Source organism: Octopus sinensis, linkage group LG5, assembly GCF_006345805.1.
Source record: "Octopus sinensis linkage group LG5, ASM634580v1, whole genome shotgun sequence".
Classification (NCBI taxonomy): Eukaryota; Metazoa; Mollusca; class Cephalopoda; order Octopoda; family Octopodidae; genus Octopus; species Octopus sinensis.
The window spans coordinates 44,207,134-44,230,788 of NC_043001.1; the positions used below are offsets into that span (position 1 = coordinate 44,207,134).

At 36.4% G+C, this 23,655-nt stretch overlaps 2 protein-coding genes across 2 annotated transcripts in view; one reads left to right on the forward strand and one right to left on the reverse strand.

The window, feature by feature from the left end:
- LOC115212101 (cystathionine beta-synthase) overlaps positions 1 to 3,902 on the forward strand; it is a 52,551-nt gene extending 48,649 nt beyond the window's left edge. The window contains exons 14-16 of the mRNA XM_029780943.2: positions 511 to 619; positions 735 to 819; positions 3,449 to 3,902. Of these exons, the coding sequence (XP_029636803.1) occupies positions 511 to 619; positions 735 to 819; positions 3,449 to 3,564 (310 nt within the window). The 3' untranslated portion in view covers positions 3,565 to 3,902. The remainder of the gene's footprint in view (positions 1 to 510; positions 620 to 734; positions 820 to 3,448) is intronic.
- A 1,857-nt stretch (positions 3,903 to 5,759) lies between these two features.
- On the reverse strand, positions 5,760 to 17,022 carry LOC115212332. The gene is made up of 6 exons (XM_036503369.1): positions 16,262 to 17,022; positions 13,644 to 13,675; positions 12,512 to 12,702; positions 11,338 to 11,440; positions 8,858 to 8,957; positions 5,760 to 6,217 (listed from the first exon to the last, which is right to left on the reverse strand). The coding sequence occupies exons 1-6, from the start codon at positions 16,420 to 16,422 to the stop codon at positions 6,073 to 6,075; spliced, it is 732 nt and encodes a 243-aa protein (XP_036359262.1). The 5' UTR covers positions 16,423 to 17,022; the 3' UTR covers positions 5,760 to 6,072.
- Between the last annotated feature and the right edge of the window lie 6,633 nt (positions 17,023 to 23,655).

Here is a 23,655-nt window from a genome sequence, read left to right on the forward strand (position 1 = left end):
AGTGAGTCAGTCAGTCAGTCAGACTCAGACTTAACACTTGACCTATTCATTTCGATTTTTGCTACATCCATTGTAGTCTTGACCTGTCCATTTTAAAAGTAGGCACACTTACTGTAGGATGGATTTTTGTGTCTTGACTGCATAACCCTGTTAATTTATAAGAGCTTCTTTGTAAAAAAAATTTCTTAATTATTCAAATAGTAGCAATTCAACATCCACACACAAAATGTTGTTTGTTTTTTTTTGTCTTGGAAATATTGTTAGCATCATAGATGGGAACACTTTAAAGATAACTTAACAATATCTTAATATGACAATATTAGTTTACACTGTTTCATCAATAGTATATGAAACTGTACAAATCAGGCTTTGATTTATTTTATTTTTTTATTGTGTTTTAGTTGAAAATGCTCACTAATAGCTTTTTTAAAAAATATATCATTACATATAAGATGTAATTTCTAACAAACTAGATTTACTTTTACAAAGTTTTTTTTTTTTTACTCTTAGAAAAATACTTGGAATGGTAACTGTTGGAAGTATGATGTCAAACATCACACACAAAAAAGTGAAACTCTGTGACCCTGTTTCAAAAATATTGTATAATCAATACAAGCAGGTAAATTAGTTTTTGTTTATCATGAATGAAGTTTCAAATGACATCCATCTGAATGATTTGTAATGTTATTTTGTTGTTATTACTATTATTATTATTATTATTTTTGCTGCTTTAGATGCCAACAAGTGCTACAGTTGGACAGTTATCTCATTTGCTTGACACAGACCAGTTTGTTCTCATTCTACATGATCAGCCACAACGTAAGTATGCATTAAGATTGAGTTGCGTCTTTTAAAATAGCCAAAATGTTTTGATATGTTTAGCTGACAATTATCTTCATTTCCTAACCAAATTGTATATATTTATTGACGTCACTCTTTTGATTAAACATTGGTTTTGTGTTTGAGTACAGAATTATGAATCTCCAATTGCAAATTTGTCTCTTCTTTTGCCTACAAGTCAGCAAACCTTCAACAATTGTTTTTCAAGCAAAGTAATCTCTATTAGTTGTTTTTTTTTTTTTAATTTCTCTTGCAATACCATTTCACTAGTAATTTTATTCTCAGTTCTACTAAATGTTTTATTTTTTATTAAAATACTTGTTTCTAGTCTCATCTAAAGTATTTAGAATTCTTTTCTGGTTTGCCAGCCCTCAATCAAACTGTCCAACACATGCCAGCATGGAAAGCGGATGTTAAATGACAATAATGATGATGCAAATATGATTTGCATGACTTTCTGACTTACCCTCATATATTTATGACATGTTTAGCTTCATCTCAGCACAAATCTCAAATGTTGCCACTTATTGTTTAGTTTCCTTTGAGCAGACCTATGATGACCAAAACAATTTCTGTTGTTACAATTTCATCTTTATTTCTGGAGGCTGTACATGTCCAGGACTGTCTAATGTGTCCTTTCTCTTTCCAAACAGTAGAGTGTAATTTGAGAGAGATAGGGCTGCTATTAAGAGTAATCCAAATAACTACAGAGCCAACACAAAATTTTCTTGTCGGTTCAGCATGTTGCCAGCTAGGCCATTTCTTGGGATCTGACTGACTACTCTTTTACTTGTTTCAGTCATTTGACTGTGGCCATGCTGGAGCACCACCTTTAGTCAAAGAAATCGACCCCAGGGCTTATTCTTTGTAAGCCTAGTACTTATTCGATTGGTCTCTTTTGCCGAACCGCTAAGTTACGGTGACGTAAACTCACCAGCATCAGTTAACAAGCGATGTTGGGGGACAGACACACACACATATATATATATATGATGGGCTTCTTTCAGTTTCTGTCTACCAAATCCACTCACAAGGCTTTGGTCAGCCCGAGGCTATAGTAGAAGACACTTGCCCAAGGTGCTACGCAGTGGGACTGAACCCAGAACCATGTGGCTGGTAGTAAGCAAGCTACTTACCACAGAGCCACTCCTGCACCTGTTGACTAGTTAACTTTTTAATATAAATCATCTTTGATTTATCTTTTGAAACAATCTTTTTAAATTCCCTTTAAGAATATCATTTGATTGTGGCCATACTGGGGCACTGCTTTGAATTTTAGTCAACAAATCGATCCCAGTACTTATTATTTTTGTAAAACCTGATACTTCTATTAGTCTTTTTTTCTGAACCACTAAGTTATGAGGACATAAACACACCAACACTGGTTGTCAAGCAATGGTGGGGGACAAACACCAACACATACATAGATATACAATGGGCTTCTTTCAGTTTCCATCTACCAAATCCACTCATAAGGCTTTGGTCAGCCCGAGGCTATAGTAGAAGACACTTGCCTATAGTATCATAGCCATGCCTGTGCCTCATTTATTTCAGGAAACAAAGAGGTCATTAGAATAAAAATAAGCACTGGGATTGATCTGTTGACCCCCCACCCCCCCACCCAAAAAATCTGCTGCAATGCCCCAGCATGGCCACAGTCCAATGACTGAAACAAGTAAGATAAACAATATTTAATTATAGCTTCATTTTTAATACTGCAATGTCTTATCAAATGAAGGCAAGATTATCCAAGTTGGTTATGACAGTTTTGATTGGGAACAATGTGAATAGCAGATTACTCATTTTTAAAAATCTAATTAAACAAACATTAAGTTGATTTTCAATTTTAAGACAATTCCTTTGTAAAAGAAATAAAGTTCTAATATCTATAATTCCACCATCATGCCTGAAGGTGTGGCTGTATGGTAAGAAGTTTGCTTCTCAACCACATGGTTTTAGATTTAGTCCCACAGCATGGCACCTAAGGCAAGTGTCTTCTACTATGGTCTTGAGGTCAACCAAAGCCTTGTGAATGGATTTGGTAGACAGAAACTAAAAAAAAGCCTAGTGTGTGTTAGTTTCCTTATCTTAACATTGCATGATAGCTGTGAATGAGTTTCATTGTGTCATGCAAGTGATATCCTTCATTTCCAGTCATCCATGAAAATATGTCTGGTCCTCCTCCTCCTCTTCATCATTTAACATCCATTTTCCATGCTGGCATTGGTCAGACAAAGAAAGTTGCCAACAGGCAGCTATGAGAATTAAACCCATATCCCCTCGAATACCAGCTGAGTGCTCTGCCATTAAGCTAAACAGCCCCATGCAGAAATATTACCTTATTTGGAAACGGGTGAAGTTGACAAAAGAATGGGCATCCAGCCATAAAAAATTCAGGTCAACAAATTCCATCCAAACAATGCCAGCATAGAAAAGAGAACATTAAAACAATCATGAAAAAAAAAATTGGTTTTTTTTATTTTTAAATTGACTTAATTGAAACAAAAAATTATTTGGTATTACTCTCTAATTCTTAGCATTTTGGGAAATGGTTCCTAAATAGCATTTTGCCTCATAATTTTTACATTTGATATTTTTCTCATTACAGGTGGTCATCTTCATGGTTCTGTCCAAACGAACATCTTTGGAATTGCTACTCGTCTGGACCTTCTTAATTTCTTGTCAAAAAAAGACACCCATGGAATTAACAATGGCACACACTAATAATCCTTCCAGCTTGTTACCAGTTTTTATCACATTATATTTCTAATGGTACATGGTGCTGATCTTATATGTTGAATATTACAAAATGTTTTTCTTTTAACTTATTTTTTCAATGGAATATGGTGCACATAATTTTTAATATTTTGAATATTTTATAATTCATTGCCACTAAAATTTATAATTACTTTAACATAAATTTTTATTAGTTATCCTGTACTGGTCATATATATAGGTTTCATATAAAGTTCTTTATTCATGCCTAAGAAGTATATAATTGATAAGCTATGCTTTAATAGGTGTATAAGCTAACTTCTAAAAGAAGCCTCCAGTTCAAATAACATTTGTTATTCACTTAAATTTATCTGGAAATTTTGTGTTCTCTATATTAGGTTATGTTTCTTCTTCTAAAGCCGCAGGTTATGGACAGATGTTAGAGTAATTCTGTAAGAGTTCATACTGAATATTTGCTACTTTATAATTATCATTATTGTTTGTTTTTTTTTTTCATTTTTGCTTCTAAATTTTATGTTTAACATATGCTTATTGTTTTAAGAGCTATCTTTTTTTATCTGAATTTAAAATTACATCAAGAAACGAAAGTCTGGGCATTTTGAAAATTTGGTACTTATATCTAACAATACAAATTCCGTTGAATTAGTATGTTAACAGAAAATATCTGAAGATTATGATTTGATGGTATTTTAAATAAACTATTTTTGATTATTTCTAAGAAAATCGTTTTAATTGCAATATCATCCTCACTATTACCACCACCTAGCAAATTCCATTACATTATATACTTAGATTTTGTTGTTGCAAGAATTTTAACCTCAGATTTGATAAATTCATAAGTATCACATTATCTTGAACTCCCACCAACAAGAGAAAAATAAGAGGGGAAAAAAATTTCCCTGCATTAGTCGCAGAAGGATGGGTTTTTTTTTTCCCTGTCAAGAAAGATCTAAAATATTTAGAAGTTTCACTATTAATGACTATAAACCAAAGTTCAACTTTATTGGTATAGCACCAGTAGCAATACATGTTTTTCCATTACCAAATACTGATTCAGTTCTTATTTGGAATTACTGTCCTCCTAGATGGGCCAGAGGACAGTTTCTCACTCTTAGATTTCATTTTTGGCATGGTTTCTAAGCCATGTGAGCATTGAAAACTGGAAGTTAAAACAATGGTGATGATTTTTTTTATCTAGAAATTCCAAGTCCAGTTACAAGATGGTTTGGGAAAGAATTATCAGAGATTACATGCAGTACAAGAATATTTAAAGATGTAGTCTTTGACAATACAACAGTGCTTATATAAGATTGACAGACAAACACAATATTAAATCTATTTCAGTATTTCATTGGTTCTAATTTTATCAACTTTAAAGGAATGAAAGAGAGAGTCTACTTTGATGCATTTTAAACCTAGAATGTAAAGGAATATTCTTAAACACTAATTGATTTCAATCTTCATCACAAGGCTAGACATTCTGATAGGGATAATACAGTTCACTGCATCAGTTTCAATAGTTATCTGGTACTTATTTAATTACTTCCAGGGAGTTGAAAGGCAAAGTTACCAAAGGCAGAATTTGAACTGAAATGGAAAATGATTCTAACAAAGCCACAAATCTTTTGTAGGGTGTGTAGTCAATTAAATTGACTTCCAGAATCTGAATGGTTTTTATTTTATTAATTATGAGAGATTTCAAGGTAAAGCTGGAAGAATCTGAATTCAGTACAAATCGTCTTGGACAGTTTTGACAGGATCCAATGAACCACAGGGTTGCATCACGCTCCATGTCGTGCTTTGGCTCAGGTTTCTGTAGCCCTTCTTAACACCAACCACTTTACAGTGTGTATGGGTCCTTTTTTCATAGGTCAAAAATAAATATTGCAAGGCAATATTTCAATTCTGCTAACAGCCACCATACTATTAAGAAGCTTTTCTACTACAGGCACAAGGCCTGAAATTTTGGTAGGAGAGAGTTAGTTGATTATATAAACCCTGGTGCTCAGCTGGTACTTATTTTATTGACCCCAGAAAGGTAAAGTCAAAATGCCACTAAGCATTTTACCCAGCTTATTAAAAATTCTGCCAGCTCCCCATCATCATCACTGCCATAATAATTCTTTCTGTAAAAGGCATAAACCCTGAAATTTTGGGGGTGGAGACTAGTCAATTACATTGACCCCAGTGTTTCACTGGTACTTAATTTATTGACCCCCAAAAGGATGAAAGACAATGTTGACTTTGGCAGAATTTGAACTTAGAATGTAAAGACAGATAAAATGCTGTGAAGCATTATGCAAACTTTGTAGGAGAGTATATTCAGTTTGTCTACTAGTAAATGATTGGTATTTATTTTATCGACCCCATGGAAAGATGAAAATGAAGTTGACTCACAATGCTTTGAAGAATAATTGTGAAAATTTGTTTATATTGTTCTTATTTGCTTTCCCATGGTTGCTTCACAGACACATATGAGCAATCTTGATCAGAATATTAAGAAGTCAGCAAAAAGTTCAGTAAAGAATCATCATTTGAAACTGTAGATTCTTTGTTCAAAAGTGCTTTCATTTCACATTTCACCTGCCAGGATGGTTGTTTTTTGGTCTTTTTGTGTTTTGAATTGCGTTGCTTTTCCGAACTTGAGAGAAAAGAGAAAAGAATGTATGTTATATTTGATGCCAAAATCTGACTGAAAAGCAAAATTTCAAGCCAAACATTTCAAGTCCCAACTAAAACTTACTGTACATGTAATTAAACAAATTGTAGAGTTATTAAAGACATACAAAATAAAGTAATTAAACCAGAGTAACTAATTGGAAATCACTGCTAGCCGCATGTCTTAGAACAATACCCACTATGAAATGGTTACTAGCTCAAATTCATCTGCGTGAGTTATTGGAGGAGGTAACAGAAAGAGTCATCAACCAAATGCAGTGCCTGGTTTAACACTACTACCTGGTTTCAGTGCATGTTTAACAGAATTCATTCCAGACAGCTTCCCAATTCTTTCTTAACCCATATTTCTCCCACATATCAGCATATATTAACCCACAGATGGTGAGGCTGGCATTGAAGTCCCCTATAAATTCCACCAACCTGGAAAGTCATGCAAAAGTTACAGACATTGCCCCTCCTCTTATTAATTTACAAGTAAAAAAAATGACCAGTTATTTGAGTACTAGACTGGCAATTTATTTCATTAACTACTGAAGGATGAAAGGCAAAACTGATCTCAGCAGGATTTGAACTAAGAACATAAAGGACTGCATAGATACCAGATGGTATTTTGTTTGACATCTACTGAAAATGCCAAGTTATATCCAAGAACCTCACAGTATTAACAATTTCTTACTGTGGCACAAGTATACGCATAATGTAGGGTTGTTGTTTGTTCCTTCTCGAACCACGCCTGGTTCATAAGGGCTGGTTTCCTTGGCATATAGCTTCCCCACCTGGACGGGACGCCGGTCCATCGCAGGTGAGCAGCAAGAAAGAGTGAGAGAAAGTTGTGGCGAAAGAGTCAGCAGAAGTTTGCCATTACCTTCTGCCGGAGCACACATCGCCCGGTCTGAGATTTGAACCCGCAATCCCTTGACCATGTGTCCCCTGCTCTAACCACTAGGCCATGTGCCTCCACATAATGTAGGGTACAGTTGGTTAAATCATACTCAGTATGTGTCTCTAATATTTGTTATCCAATATATAAATGATTTCTAAAATTGGTGTAAGATCATAAAACTGAACTCAAGATGCAACAGACTGTAACAAAGAACCACAAAAGCTTGTGTCCATTACTCAACGAAATATGTCATTCCACAAGCCAAATTAATAATGGCTTCTGATACTGGTACAACCCAAACTCATATGGAAGAAGAGTAAAGTTATTTCAAATAATCCCCAGTATCAAATCTTGGCAGGATGAATGATAAATCAACATGCAGAATTTGAACTCATAACAAAATATGTACATTAAATACTATTTGTCTATTGTTATTTCTACCCTTTCTAATAGAGGCACTGTAGAGTTGATCCTATCATGGTGGGAAGGTTAAATGAGTGTCAGAGCTATGCCGTTGAGAGTTCCTGGCAGGGCCTTCCAAGATAGACAGGTCTGATACCTGGTGGTGCTAGGGCCACAACCCAGCTAACAGGAGGGTAATAGTGAATTCCAGAATCCGGTGCCTTCCTGGTGGCGTTGGATCACATCTGTGGTGAGTATGTGCAACAGGACTACCACCTGCCATTGGTCGTGAATGGTGACTTATAAATACAGACAAGAACTGTTTTTGCAGGTTGATCATCCCTTGAGACTCTTATGAACTCACAATAGGAGCTAGCTTAATCCCTCCTGGGTGAATGCCATTACAAGAAGACAAAAATATTTGACTGGCATTTATCAATTCAAGAAGGGATTTAAAGGCAAAATAGGACTTGTGCTTTATCAATTCTACCAATCTACTTCTCTATTCTACTGCTACTACTTATAATAATCCTTTCTACTTAGCATCATATTGTCTGACATGTTAATGATTCTGCCAGCTTCCTGTCCCAATCCTTTCTACTATAAGGACAAGGCCTGAAATTTTAGGGAAGGGACAGTCAGTTACATTGACCCCAGTATTTGACTGGTACTTTATTTTGATGTCCCACACCCCCTGGAAGATGATGAAAGGTAAAGTTGACCTCAGAAGAATTTGAACAAAGAACGTAAAGAGTCAGAACAAATACTGCAAGGTATATTTTGTCCAACACTCCAACAATTCTGTTATTCACCAACCTTTGAATTAAGGTACAAGGCCAGTAATTTTGAGGGGAGAAATTAGTCAATGCCATTAACCCCAAGATTTTACAGGTACTTTATTTCACCATTTCTGGAAAGATGAAAGACAAAATTGACTTTGGCAAAATTTGAACTTAAAGAGCTAGAAATTCCAAGGGAAGGAGTAAAGGGATGGCTAAGTTGATTAGATTGAGCCTATTGCTCAAGTAATTCTTATTTTATTGACCACAAAGGGATGAAAGTCAAAGTCAACCTCAGCACAATTTGAACTCAGAATCTAAAACAGACAAAATGCCACTAAACATTTTGCCCAGTGTGCTAACAATTCTGTCAGCTCGCCACCTTACTAATAATAATAACAACAACTGTTTCAAATGTAGCATAAAGCCTGAAATTTGAAGGGTGGGGAATAATTGATTACATCAATACTAATACTTATTGGTACTTTATCAAATCCCCCTACTGCATAAACACACAAAACTTTCTTTTAAGTCTCACCTTATTGAAGATGCTTTCTTTTTGGAGGCCTTCTTTTTCTCAGATTTCATTTCTGACATAATTTCCATCACTAGCTGTTGTTTTTTCAACTTAGAATCTTCTGCAAAAATTAACAAAAAAAAAACACATACACATAAATATTCACTTACATACACAAGATACGTGCATAAACACATTCACACTTTAAGTATTTATCACACACCATAAATATCTTCATAATCATCATTGTTTAACACCTGCCTTCCATACTAGCATGGGTGGGACAGTTTTACAAAAGCTGGCCAAACAGAAGCCTGCACCAGACTTCTGTGACTGTTTTGGCAGGATTTTTACAGCTGGATCCCTTCCTAAAACCAACCACTCAGCAGAGTGGACTCAGTGCTTTTTACATGGCACTAGCACAATAAATAGTCAAGAAGCTCTAATGACTTCAGTGGAGTGTGATGGACATTTTGATAGTGATGCCTTTGCAGGGATATTTACAATAAAGTGACGTAGCTACAACAGGAAATTGAGAATAGCTCATGAATTCAATTAGCATCTTAGTTCATAATGGGTTGTCAGCCTAGCATTGAAAATGGAAGTTCTCTAGATTGTAGAGAAGTGGAGCAAAAATGGTTTGCTGGATATGCCAGGCTGTCTTGTCTGAAAAGCTGAGCACAAATAAATGAAGAAGGTGACTGGACATGAGGCTCATGTGTGCAGGAGAAATTACTGTGCTAATATGGATGTGTGATTTGAATCAAAAATGATTAGTGAAATGTAACCATGGAAGACAAAAACCAAAGAAAGGTGATTTTTTTTATTAGATCTCCAGATGCTGTAATCTCATACATTATCCACATACCCACCTTGTCACTACATAAATGAAGTAAAAAAGTAAGACAAGTAGCAATATACTAAATGGCAAACCCATTCCAGTATGGATGAATAAATGACCATTCTATATAAATATGAATATACAGGTAATGATGGTTTAGTACACTGTTAACAAATACTGTCAATGGAACTTGTGGAAGAGGGAGACCAAAGAAGACATGAGATGAAGTATTGAAGGCTAGCTCATGACACTGAACCTTATGAAGGAGATGATTAAGGACCAAGATATCTGATGCAGTGCTGTACATAAGAACACCTGTTTGCCACAACAAAATTGAAACTGATGCTGGTGCCACATAAAATGCACCCAGTACACTCTGTAGAGTGGCTGGCATTACAAGGGGCGTCCAGTCATAGAAACCATGCGAGAACAGACAGTGGAGCCTTGTGTAGCCACTGACCTTATCTATCAGCTCTGGTCAAACCATCCAACCCATGCCAGTATGAAATATGATGATGATGTCAACTCAAAAGATATTTCTACTCAGTATTTGCTGTCCACACAAATTGTATGTGAGTGCACATAAATACACATAGGCATGTATATGTGTGAATGCATTTACACAGAAGAGTGTGTACAGCATGAGACTATACATCTGTTGCTCAATCAACTGTATAAAATTGAATGCTAAGCTGCATTACACTGCAATCCCTAAATAGTATTGGGGGCCCAGGGCAGAGAAGATAACTACTTGACAAAAATCAAATATTGTTATAGACATGGTACAGACATAGCTGTGTGCATAAAAAATTTGCTTCACAATCATGTGGTTTTGGGTTCAGTCCCAGTGAGTAATACTTTGGGTAAGTGTCTTCTGCTATAACCATATAAATGAATTTCATAGATGGAAACTGAAAGAAGCTAGTCATGTATGTGTAAGTATAAAATAATAATAATAATAATGAAATTATTGTATACAGTGCTCAGGTGCACCACAACTTGTCAAAAGTGCGTATAAAGCATATGCAGTAATGTACAAATGTCTGGAAAGTGAACAGTGTATGAGTCAGATACATGCTTGCGTGTGTATGGAGGGGAGAAAATCAGGTGTAATGTTGGCAAATCTCAGGAAGCATGGAAGTTTTGAAGGATGCAGTATTCCGACAACTAACAACTGATGCCGGCAGTTTGTTCCATGCTTCAGCAACTCTTAGCGTGAAAAAATGTTTCCGAAAGTCATGGGAGCTGTGCTGTTTTCTGACTTTGTAAACATGTCCACGGGTGTTAGACAGGTGGAGTTTGAAAAGGTGCTCAGAGTTATTGTTTGTAAGATGGTTAATAATTGTCTCCTCTATCTTAATATTATATGATAGTTGTAAATAAATGTCACAATCATTTAAGCAGTGTCGTCTGTTTCCAGTCTTCCATGAAAACAACATCTGGTTATGAGGAAATATTATCTTGCTTGGAAACAAGTGAGAGTTAGTGACAGGAGAGGCATCAGCTGTAGAAAATCCATCTCAATGAATTCCATCTGATCCATACAAGCATGAAAAAGTGTATCATAAAACAATTAATAGGAAGGGAAATAATTTGCTCTGGCTCAAAGTATTTCCCTGTGCAAGAATGAAAACAGTAAAAAAAAACAAAAAAAACTCACCCACAGAATTGTCAGTGATGTTTGAAGGAGTAGTCCACTTAATAGGTAACCGTTTCTTTCCTTTGTAACTATTTCTGGTATGGCACACTCGACATGTAAGGACCTTCAGGTAATGAAACATAAAATAAATAACACACAAATACATGCTACATAAGAAGAAAGGTAAAATATTTGGAACAGTGCAGGTGTTACATACACAGTATCATCATCGTTTGACGCCTGCCTTTCATGCTGGCATGGGTTGGACAGTTTGACAGCAGATTAGACAGGAGCCTGCACCAGACTTCTGTGTCTGTTTTGGCACACTTTTAGAGCTGGATGTCCTTCCTAACACCAACTACTAAGCAGGGTGGACAGATATATATATATATATATATATATATATATATATATCCTCCCAACTACACATCTCAGATTTCTTCCAAATCTTCAAATCAACCACTTCCCACTTTCCCCTTAGCCTCCCCACCCTCCTCAACCTCAAACAGTACTTAACAAAACCCCGCTCCTTTGAAAACTAACCAATCTACCTCTACCCTCTCTCCCCCTTTACCATAACACCCCCACTCCAATACCAAAGTTGTTCCAACCATAACCACAACTCTTATTTCAGATAGTGTTTCTAAAATATTATGCAATGTTTAGTACAAGATAGAATTTGGCCACAACATTCTAGCTGTAACAATTCAGTCTTTATTTTTAAGACAATGCATCTAGGACAACATTATCTAATGCATTCTTCCTATTTTAAGGAGTAGACATGTAATTTAGGAGAGCATTGGCAGCCATTTTTAGCAGATTGAGTGCCCACACAGAAGATTCCCTTACTACCTCAACTGCAAGGTTAATGATAAGGCAAAGGACATTATCCAGCTGTAAAAACAACTGTGCCAACAGGAAAATCATTCTATCCATGCTATCATCATCCTCATCATCACCCTCCTGTAGTGTCCCTTTTCCATGCTGGCATGGGTCAGACAGTTTGACCAGAGCTACCAAGCAGGAGAACCACACCAGGTTCCAGTCTGATTTGGTTTCGTTTTTTACAGCTGGATACCTTTCCTAATGCCAACAACTTTATAGTGTGTTGGGTACTTTTCACTTGGGGTCAGCACTTATTACCATATAAAAATGCATGTTAAGTAAAAGAAGACAAAATAAACAATAAACTCACCACTTTATTTCTTCCATTCAGATAGTGAAGTGCTAGAGATTGTTGACATGTCTTTAGTGAATCGGGATCCTGCATGTATCGTTTCACCAACGATTTTATATGCTTATTCAGGGTTAATTTGGGTGAAAGTCTTACTCTTAAGTTATTTGGAAAGTAATAAGTACCACAGGTCTGGCACCAACATTTGTTTTCTGCAAAAGACATTATATAATATATATATATCATTCAACTATCTGCTGGATGGATTTAGATGAAACTTTCAGGGATGTTTGGCTTTGTGATTGGCACGAATTTTGCCAGGCATGTTAACAATTCTGCCAGTTCACCACCTTACTAACAATAATAATGATAATAATGGTTTCAAATTTTGCCACAAGAGCAGCAATTTTGGGGGATGGAATGAGTTGAGTACATCAACCCCATTATTCAACTGGTACTTATTTTACTGAGCCTGAAAGAATGAAAGGCAAAATCAATGGAATTTGAACTCAGAATGTAACGATGGGGAAAATACTGCTAAGCATTTCATCCAGCGTGCTAACAATTCTGCAAGCTCGCCACCTTAATAATAATAATAATTATTATTATTTCTACCAAAGGCACAGGACCTGAAATTCGTGGGGAGGGGACTAGTTAATTACATTGATCCCAGTGTTTCACTGGTATTTAATTTAACCACCCTGAACGGATGAAAGGCAAAGTTGACCTCAGAAGAATTTGAACCCAGAACATGGCGATGGATAAAATACCACTAAGCATTTCATCCGGTGTGCTAATGATTCTGCCAGCTTGCCGCCTTAATAATAATAATAATAATAATAATAATAATAATATAACAGCCGCTTTCCATTGATATTTCTGAAATTTCATAACAAGCAACCAATGCTGAGTTAAGCATGAATGTGACCACAGAGGATATATTTTATTTTATTTTATTTTATCTAGTTTCAGCTCACGAGCTGTGGCCATGCTGGGGCACCGCCATTACATGTTGAGTTTTCATGTACATTAGTTATTAAGAATCAATATATTCCCAGATACACTCTGATAAAGTAAATAATAATAGTAATGATTATTTCAATAAACAAACAAGTGAAATAATATTTCTGTATTTAGAAGTAAATAAACTTACCTTCATTTGAGTTGTTCTTTAAAGCATTGAACCTGAAGAAGATAGAAAGGAAACAATTAAGCCATAGTCTCAGGCTGACTAAAGCCCTGTGAGTGGATCTGGAAGACAGAAACTGAAATAGGCCAGGTGAAAATAAACAAATCAACATACAGACAGATAGGTACATAAGTTATAAGAACAGACAAGCACACATACGCAAATGGAGACTGAAACACATGACCATATACACACACTTTATTCCACACATATAGAGATGCACATTCATACAAACATGGTACATAGTTGCAAAACACACAAGGAGACAGGTGCATACATATACAAACACATGCTCACATACACAGAAAATATACAAACACGGACATGCAAGCACATGAATATGCAGAATACATACATATATACATATGCATACACACACATGCATACATACATGCATAACCACACAGACATACACTAACCCACACATATGTGCACAAACAAACAAAAAGGAACGCAGTGTAAATAACGGACAGAGTCAAGACTATTGAAAAGGTTGCAAGATGCAATGAAAATTTTAGGAAAATAAAAATAAGAAATAAGTGGAAATTTTACCGGTGAGTGTGTTACATTATAAGGCACAAAAAGAAAATGACTCTCCTCAGACATAACAGAATATGCTTCAACACATGAACTCGTATAAAGAATCTTGCAAACCAAATCTAAAAACGAAATATACACACACACACATCATCATCGTTTAGCGTCCGCTTTCCATGCAGAAGGCTGCACCAGGCCCAGTCTGATCTGGCAATGTTTCTATGGCTGGATGCCCTTCCTAACGCCAACTACTCCATGAGTGTAGTGGGTGCTTTTTACGTGCCAGACGAGGCTGGCAAACGGCCATGATCGGATGGTGCTTTTTACGTGCCACTGGCACACACATATATATACATATAAGTAATGAAATTAATGAAAATCAGGAGAATGGAGCTTTGCACATACATATTATATAATACAGTTATAACATCCTTTGCACATTTCAGCTACAATTGCTGTGCATTTAGTGTGCATCTTGGTGTAGTTTCTTCAGTCTGTTGTTTACTGCTGTTTAAAGATCATCTCAAACAGCAGTAAACAACAGACTCTGGAGGAGCTGCACTGACAATTTAACACCAAGATGCACACTTAATGTGCAGTAGTTGCAACCAAAATGTGTATAAGTACAAGCGAAGAATGATGTAAATAATTGTACGATAAAATATGGATGTGCAAATCTCCGTTCTCCTGATCTACTTTAGTTTCATTATTTTCTCTATGGAAACTACGCAGTCCTTAAAAGGGACATTCAGATTTACCAAGGGTAATAACCAAGTCTTAGTAAATTTTCACTAACTTGTGTATCACCAACATTTGCTGTGGCTAGCCAGCATTGAGAACTGATCTAAGAGTTAACATGGTAACCACCAGGATTATATATCCCTTGAAACCATTTTTGCATATATATATATATATATGTACATAGTTCGTATTTGTATTTAGTTTGCAAGATTCTTGATGTGAATTCGGGTGTTGAAAGAAATATGATTGAAATACTATAGCACAAACAATACTGAACAATAACAATAAGGGTCTGAACCAGTGCGTGCACTTATTATTATCGGCATAATGCCCTTCCCAAGGTTCAATAGTATATATACATAGACACACACACACATATATATATATACTCTCTCTCTCTTTTACTCGTTTTAGTCATTTGACTGCACCCATGCTTGAGCACCGTCTTTAGTCAAACAAATTGACCCCAGAGCTTATTCTATTGGTCTCTTTTGCCAAACTGCTAAGTTACAGGGACGCAAACACACCATCGATTGTCAAGCAATGTTGGGGGAACAAACTCAGACACACAAATATACATATATGATGGGCTTCTTCCAGTTTCCATCTACCAAATCCACTCACAAGGCTTTGGTCGGCCCAAGGCTATTGTAGAAGACACTTGCCCAAGGTTCCACACAGTGGGACTGAACCCAGCACCATGTGGTTGATAAGCAATCTACTTACCACACAACCACTCCAATATATCTATATTAATCGGAGTGTCCATAATTATATATCCATTATGGCCGATCTTACAAATCAGTTTTGCACTAGGCATTCTCCTCCAACAATAGAAAATAAAATAGGGCAACATATTTTATTCCATAACTGCCATCTCTGAAGAGTGCAGGGTTACATAATCAGACTGTTACCTGATACTGTTGAATGCCTAGTGTGAAACCAATTGTTAAGATCAGTTATAATGGATATATAACACTGTACACTTCAATTAATATATTCACTCTACTGACAGCTATACGAGTGCATTTTTTTCTTGACTTATGGATTCTTAGCTGGCTTACACACAAACATATGTGTCTTTGTGTTTGTCCCCCACCACCTCTTGACAATGTGTTGATTAGTTTACATTTCAGTAACTTAGCAGTTCAGAAAAAGAGAAGATAGAATAAGTTCCAGGCTTATACAAATAAGTACTGGGCTCTATTCTTTTGAGAGAAATCTATAGAGCTGCGTAATTAAAGGAACGAGATGAGAATGTATTTGCTTGTACAGTGGGAGAGGTTAAAGTAACGAACGCTTACATGAAATATCTTGATAGTTCGGGTGACAAAGCAAGGTATTTCTGTGCTAGAGTTGAATATCTTTTAAACTGGTCCATAATGCAAAATATCTTCTCACCAGCCTCCTGTTTTTTTTCTCTGGCCCCCTTTTTTTTCTGTTTCTCTCGTGCCATGTTGGACATTTAATTTCTTACAGTCACTTTATATATTGGTTTCACAAATATATTTCTTGTAGCCGGTAGAATGTATGCGAAGTCTCTGAATAAAATGAACGAACAGCTAGTTTCATCGCGACATATTCTAAATTAGTAATGTAGAGGAACAAAGCTGAATATTTATAAAGAAGACATTTAGTCCGAAGCTCTACCGTTTTTAACTCTCTGTTATTGCTTCATGCGGTAACATGCTCCATGAATAAAAGATCTGAAAATAGAATGGTGGAGATTTGTGTCCAGGTGACGTATCTGGTTGGTACAGAAGTTTCAAATAAGAAATGTTAATTATTTAAATGAAATTCATCACATAAGCTAATTCAATTATTAAATCCAGCCTTCAACACAGTGAATAATATAGTACCTGTAATTTGTCGTTGAATTTCAGTACACAGCTGTGTCGACCAGAAATTCCGCCGTATTTATTTTCATTTAAAACACGTGGTAAATTCATTTTAATCACTTCCGACTATAACACCGGATGTCAATCAATGGGAGATAACTCTAAACATTTTGCTCTAATTCCTTCCTCTTCATTTTCTGTTTTTATCTCTCTCTTACTACTCTCTATCTCTTATCTCTCTTTATCCTGTTAAAACTGAATTTGATTACTGTTAATAAAGGTTGCTGTAGTAGGGACAGAATAGGCGCGAAATTTGTGAACCAGCCTGTCAGTGAATGAGCCTTCACCCAAAAGACGAGCATCCAACTAATTGGATGATGTTCTTTTGAATGAAATCTATAACGCTTATGTGTGTAGTAGTAGCATCATCTCATGTGTGGTGACAATAATTTATTGTAGATCTTACTTAAGCTTTATAGAAAGAGTGCATTGATCAGAAACGAAGGATTTCCCGTCCTTAAAAGGAACGGTAAGTCATTGGGATGCAATTTCAGTGATATATTATATGCTGAATATCCAAAAAAGATCATTAAAACTTCAAGACTGGAGACTGAAGCAGCCACGGGGATTTAGTTCAACTCTAGAATGGCTGAGATACGAGATTGTCTCCTTTGAAATGAATAACGATTATCTTTGTGTCCTTGAAGTGAGACTAAGATTATTGGAGGTCGTTTTCGTGTTAGGAGCTCATGAAACAGTGAATATTTGATGTGAGCTATCAAGGTTCCATGTAGAAAACAACTATGCAAAGAGAGAAGAGAAATAAAGTGGTCGGCGATCTTTCGTTTTGACTTGTAAAACTGTCATCTAAGTTCGTTAATTTCCATAAATATTTTTATTTATTTACTTTTGTTTTAAAGTGAAAGAGAGGAGAAAGTGAAAGATGTGTGTACATGTATATGAAATGGACGTGTGAGAGAGAGAGAGAGAGAGAGAGAGAGCAAGAGGGAGAGAAAGAGAGTGAGTGAGGGGCCGTTGTCATGTATACGTACATACATCAATACATATGCATACGTCTTTTTTGTATGTACGTGTGCATGTGTGTGTGTAAGAGAGAGAGAGAGAGAGAGAGAGAGAGAAAGAGTGAGTGAATTGTGTGTTGTCATGTATATTTAAGTGGCACTCACTCTCTCTCTCTCTCTCTTCCTCGTTTTTTTCTCTCTTTCTTTCTCTCTCTCTCACACACACATGCACACGTCAATTTCATATACGCTTTCATACATCTTTGACTTTCTCCTCTCTTTCACTTTAAAACTAGAGTAAATCCAATAAAAAATTTTTACGGAAATTAACGAACAAAGCAGCTGATTAAGATGACAGTTCGTTGACAACTTCGCGAGGTATAACGAAACATAACCGAGTGGTATTATCAGAATGCATGCAAACGGTTTATAAGTGTCAGTAAAACAGATCGTTATTATACCGACGGAAAAGTGTAGCACAGAAATGAGCCACGAGGCTCATCAACTGATAGAATAGGGGACAAAGAGCCTCATCAGTACCCGATGCAACGGTGCGATTTGAAAGAAAGCTCCCTATCTTGTAGATGAAAAACCGAATGATGCAACTGGTGAACAACTTATTTAGGAAATTCATATGTCAGACACGGTCAAAGGTTTTACCGCTATCACGTCTAAAGGGTGAAGGGACCGCTAGAAGGTGATATAATAGGCAAGTCTTCAGTTGATATAGATCTGTGGAAACTGTTATACAAAGTGTATAGTGTTGTATAGTCACAACTTCAAAAGGGTATCTAACTGTTCATTTTCCAATTAAAAAAAGAAAAATCGTATAAATCTATTAAATGGATAATAGAAAAAGCAAACTGGAATAGCAAGGCTTGTTTTAAGCTAGGTCTACCTTGTCGCGAAAGTGCATATTCAGAATATAACGAGTAAACCCTGTAGGGAAGGGAAATAACTTTTAACAAGGGGAATAACTCTTAATATTTTAGTTGAACCTGAATAATCTATGAAAGGTATGCATGTTGTCAGCCCCAACAGTATGAGGAAAATATAAAATTGTCCCTGGCTAAAAATTAAGTTACATTGATTCGTTCATTAACTATTATGTTAATTGGGTTATTAGCTATCGAACTTCAGAATCTTTTCTTTCACATTTCATTTGAAAATAAATACATTAATTTAAAAATATTAATAGTATTATAGTACTATATATACCACAAATATGATTGTGTGATAAGGTCGTAGTGCATGGTACTATCTTCTGCCCTGCGAGCTGGTAGGATCGTTAGCACGCCGGGCGAAATGCTTAGCGGTATTTCGCCTGCCGCTACGTTCTGAGTTCAAATTCTGCCGAGGTCGACTTTGCTTTCATCTTTTCGGGGTCGATTAAGTAAGTACCAGTTACGCACTGGAGTCGATGTAATCGACTTAATACCTATGTCTGTCCTTGTTTATTCCCTCTATGTTTAGCCCCTTGTGGGTAATAAAGAAATAGAAATAGGTATTTCGCCTGCCGCTACGTTCTGAGTTCAAATTCCGCCGAGGTCGACTTTGCCTTTCATCTTTTCGGGGTCGATTAAGTAAGTACCAGTTACGCACTGGGGTCGATATAATCGACTTAATTCGTTTGTCTGTCCTTGTTTGTCCCCTCTGTGTTTAGCCCCTTGTGGGAAGTAAAGAAATAGGTACTATCTTCTACCCTTCAAAAATAGAAGTTTTATGATAAAGCATTTCAGGTCGCTTCTCTTACACATTTTCCTTGAAATTTTAATATATCGTTTCGATATTCTTCACCTGTAAATTCAAAACTTCAATAGTCTCCTTAATTTTTATTTTATCGAATTATATTTAAATGTACAACTGTTTCCCACTTTACGAAATATCACGTTCCGGAAAATTTTACCCTAGCATCGAATCACTTAATGCGAAGTCTATCTTTTCCATTGATATCCATGTTATAAATTGGGGTGCGTTACGAGGAAAAAACAACTAGATTTTTACGCATGAAAATATCAATTTTTAAAAATATACAGTAGAACATGTATACATTTGAAAATAAATACATCAGGAAATAACTATAAATACAGTAGTCATATACAGGGCGTTTAGGCTACGATAAAACGAATTCTTTTTCTAGTTTTTATTTTACGTTCGCAATTAATAACCTTATTACCACCGATTTACCAACCCTCCTCTACAAGTGCCAACCTTTAAATCCAGTCATATTTGTTACCGTTTACACCTCTCGTCCTACAGTTCACTTCCTGTTGGCCCCTAGTGTCTTTAACTTCTTCGCAACTCTGTATCATTTGTTATTTGCTATCACAATATCTCACTAAATTCAAAGTAAAGATTCTACTGGTGGAAAACCTGTAAAGTCATGTATACCGTCCGCGGCCATATGAGCTGCTAAGCAACTTTCGGTGGAATTCTGACTTAAACATCCCATATAACCCCCTCATAGTTTTTTTTATTTTATTTTTTGGTATTTTCAGAAAATTTTTGTGAATTTATGTTCAATACGGGAATCATACGATTTTGAAAAGAAGAAGAAGAAGAAGAAGAAGAAGAAGAAGAAGAAGAAGAAGAAGAAGAAGAAGAAGAAGAAGAAGAAGAAGAAGATGATGATGATGATGATGATGATGATGATGATGATGATGATGATGATGATGATGATGAAGAGAAGAAGAAGAAGAAGAAGAAGAAGATGTTTGTATTATTTAAGGGCGGTTTAGCTGTTATTTTTAGTACATCCAACGACCACTTGATACCTTCCTCGTCTCTTTGTCACTCTGACATGTATTGATGTTCTTCAATATTTTTCTTTTCCTAAATACATTTTATGGTTTGAAGATACACCAAAGGATGGTTCGTTGCTGGAATTCAAGCAAAAGATTCGGACTGTTCGTATTTTGAACTTGTTTTTTAATCGAAAAAGAGTGGAACTTTTAGGATTTGTGGTGTGGAGAGGAGTATAAAAAAATTCTTTCATAATCGTATGAATTCCAGTACGTAGAACACAACTTCGCAAAAATTATCTGAAAATTCTCTGAAGGCTTAATGTTGTTTTTGACCTATGGCATGGTGCCGAATCCTGGATAAGCATTACGTTGTCAAGCCCAACTTCTACTCCACCTAAGGTAACAGAGAGTTCTTCAGGATATCCAGAGTTCTTAAGAATGTCCAGAGTTCTTCAGGATGTTCTTTGTGCCGATCTCCAAGCCAGATTCAATGAAGTGTGGATCCATGACACTTCCGTCACTCGCCACGGCTTCAAATACCATTACAGATGCAGGATTCTTAGTCTCAAACACAAGGAGGGGAGACGTCAGAAGGGTTGCATGCAATCACTCGAGTATTTCTGTGATTCACCTCAGCTTTCACAGTGAACTTCTCATCCACAAACACGAGAGTTTTTCCTTAAACTTTGATGCTTGATGAATGACAGAAGCTTTGGGTATCTATCAGCTCTGATTGCTTTGGCCTTGGCTGTTAGGAGGTAATGGCATCGTTGAACATAGCTAGTAATGCCAAGGTTCCTGTTCACAACTCTGCACACCGTGGAAAGGGACACATTGCATTTCTTTGCAAAAGTTGTCATGGATGTGGATGGGTTGGCTTCAGTCAAGTATTTGAGGTCAGCAAAAAACTTTGGATTGTGCTTAGAATCACTTCAAATCTTGTATTCTTTTCTATCAATCTTTCCGTCTTTAAATTGTTTATACATACGATAAACTGTAGCTTTTGGAAGTTTCGCCAACTTAACAATTTTATTGGCAGTGTGCCCGGCGCGCGCCAAAACAACAATAGCGGAACGATTCTGTTATTCCATGACTTTCTGTTGTCGAATCAGTTCGCTATTTATCTGAAAAATAAAGGAGGATTAGATTTTCAAACAAGCAAGATTTTGTCAAAAAATGAAATGTTAAACGCACTAAGCAAACTGCTTAAAATTGGTCGCAATCTCTCAGCCTTTTCCTTTCTGGTTTTGAGAAGCCTAATTTCTCAGGATTGGTGTATGTATGTATGTATGTATGTATGTATGTATGTATGTATGTATGTATGTATGTATGTATGTATGTATGTATGCATGCATTCATGCATGCAGGCAGGTAGGCAGGTACATACGTACGTATACATGCATGCAGAATTTAAGAGAGCTGTTAAGAAACGCACCGCCAGTGTAATGAATGAGAGAAGCTTGGTCTGTAAACATTTGCAGATATGTGTGTTTATCAAGAGCTGGGCTCGTTAGTCGCCAGCGGAGCCACAAGTGTAAAATATAATTTTATCTCAATTCCAATTGTTCTTAATGGTGGTCAGTGATGATCTTCCTCGGTTACAAGTGGGCAGCTTGTTTCACTCATTGGACTGCAGTTATACTGGTGCACCACCTTGAAGGATTTAATCGAACATATCGACCTCAGTAGATATATTTTAAAATTTGGTACTTATTCTATCGTCCTCTATTTTCGGACTGGTTAGTTACGGGGATGTAAACAAACCAACACCAGTTGTTAAGCGGTGGTGGGGATAAACACAAAGACACACACACACACACACACACACATATATATAAATCTATATATACGATGGGCTTCCACTCGATTTCTGCCAAACAAATTCCCTCAAAAGGCGTCGGTCGACTTGAAGCAATAGCAGGAGATATTTTCCCAAAATACCGCGTTGTGGGACTAAACCTGAAACCACAAACAAGAAAGCCATTCTTGCACCTGTGTACTTTACACAGTTTGCACTGCTGAACACTACATTTCCCAGTTAGAGCTCGTAACGATTTTGGTACCTACAGACAGTACCGTTTTCTCCAGCGATGCTTAGCTGTATTGCTGCTATCAAGGTATATTCGGGTTCATTTGGCGCACTTTGTCCTTTCGTCTTCCATGCAGTTGCCACACCAAACCAAGTGCAACTGTAACCACCAATCAGGCAGTAACTATTTTGATTTACTATTCACTGACGATTTGTTTGTTCCGTGCGCTCAGCTTTGGTCTTTCTCATACATATATCTTCTATAAACCATGATAAAGCATTTCCTGTCTTTCTCAGTTCACGAACCATTGCTCTGTCGCCCATCCTAAGTCTAATGCAAGTCAGGTAGAACATAGTAGCTACAAAACTAGGATAGGCAATTTTTCCCAGAAACACTGTACATTGTCATCCTTGTACTTCACACGATTCCTTAAATTCGTCATATTTTGGCCCTTTCTTTCATGTATCCTTTTCGTATTGCTTTCCTAAAGTATCAAAACTCAACAATTGGGAATATTTTTGCCCAGTAAAACCATATTATAATATCAAAACGTTGTTTTGTTATTGCTATATAGCTTGAGAACACGAGTTTCAACTACACTTGCACCTCACATTCATTAGCACTATACAGAAGTCTGACTATCGACTTACCTTTACCTTTGTTTATGCTCACGTGTCGTAATTTTTTTATTTTCCTTATGGGACAAAATAAGGTGTCACTTGATGTTGATTATCATTGCTTCAAGATTGTTAAGTTGCCTTAGTGCCTTACTCACGACTCGGCTATGCTATCAGACAACCACTGTAATGGATGATTTGCATGCAACCAGAACATACTTCAGCCATACATTACCTCCGCATCGTTTTCAACCAGTAATGTCAATCCAGTGCCACCATCTAATATTGGTCGAGATTGGAAGAACATCGAACATCGTCCTCAAGAGAATGTACAATCTAGTTGTCTCTAAGCTCAATTTTACGCGTTCCCTGATAGCTTCTTTTGTTCAGCTGCCTTCCATGCTGGTCATGCACATTGGATCCCTAATCCTGTAACCTCAGTCATAC

Bases quoted from the DNA above. Each gene is read 5' to 3' on its own strand.
- LOC115212332 (XM_036503369.1), bottom strand. From the start codon at position 16,422: ATGTCCAACATGGCACGAGAGAAACAGAAAAAAAAGGGGGCCAGAGAA. The intron at 13,676-16,261 runs GTAAGCGTTCGT...TATCTTCTTCAG, and splicing joins GAACTATCAAGATATTTCAT to GTTCAATGCTTTAAAGAACA. The intron at 8,958-11,337 runs GTGAGTTTTTTT...TAATTTTTGCAG, and splicing joins CATCACTGACAATTCTGTGG to AAGATTCTAAGTTGAAAAAA.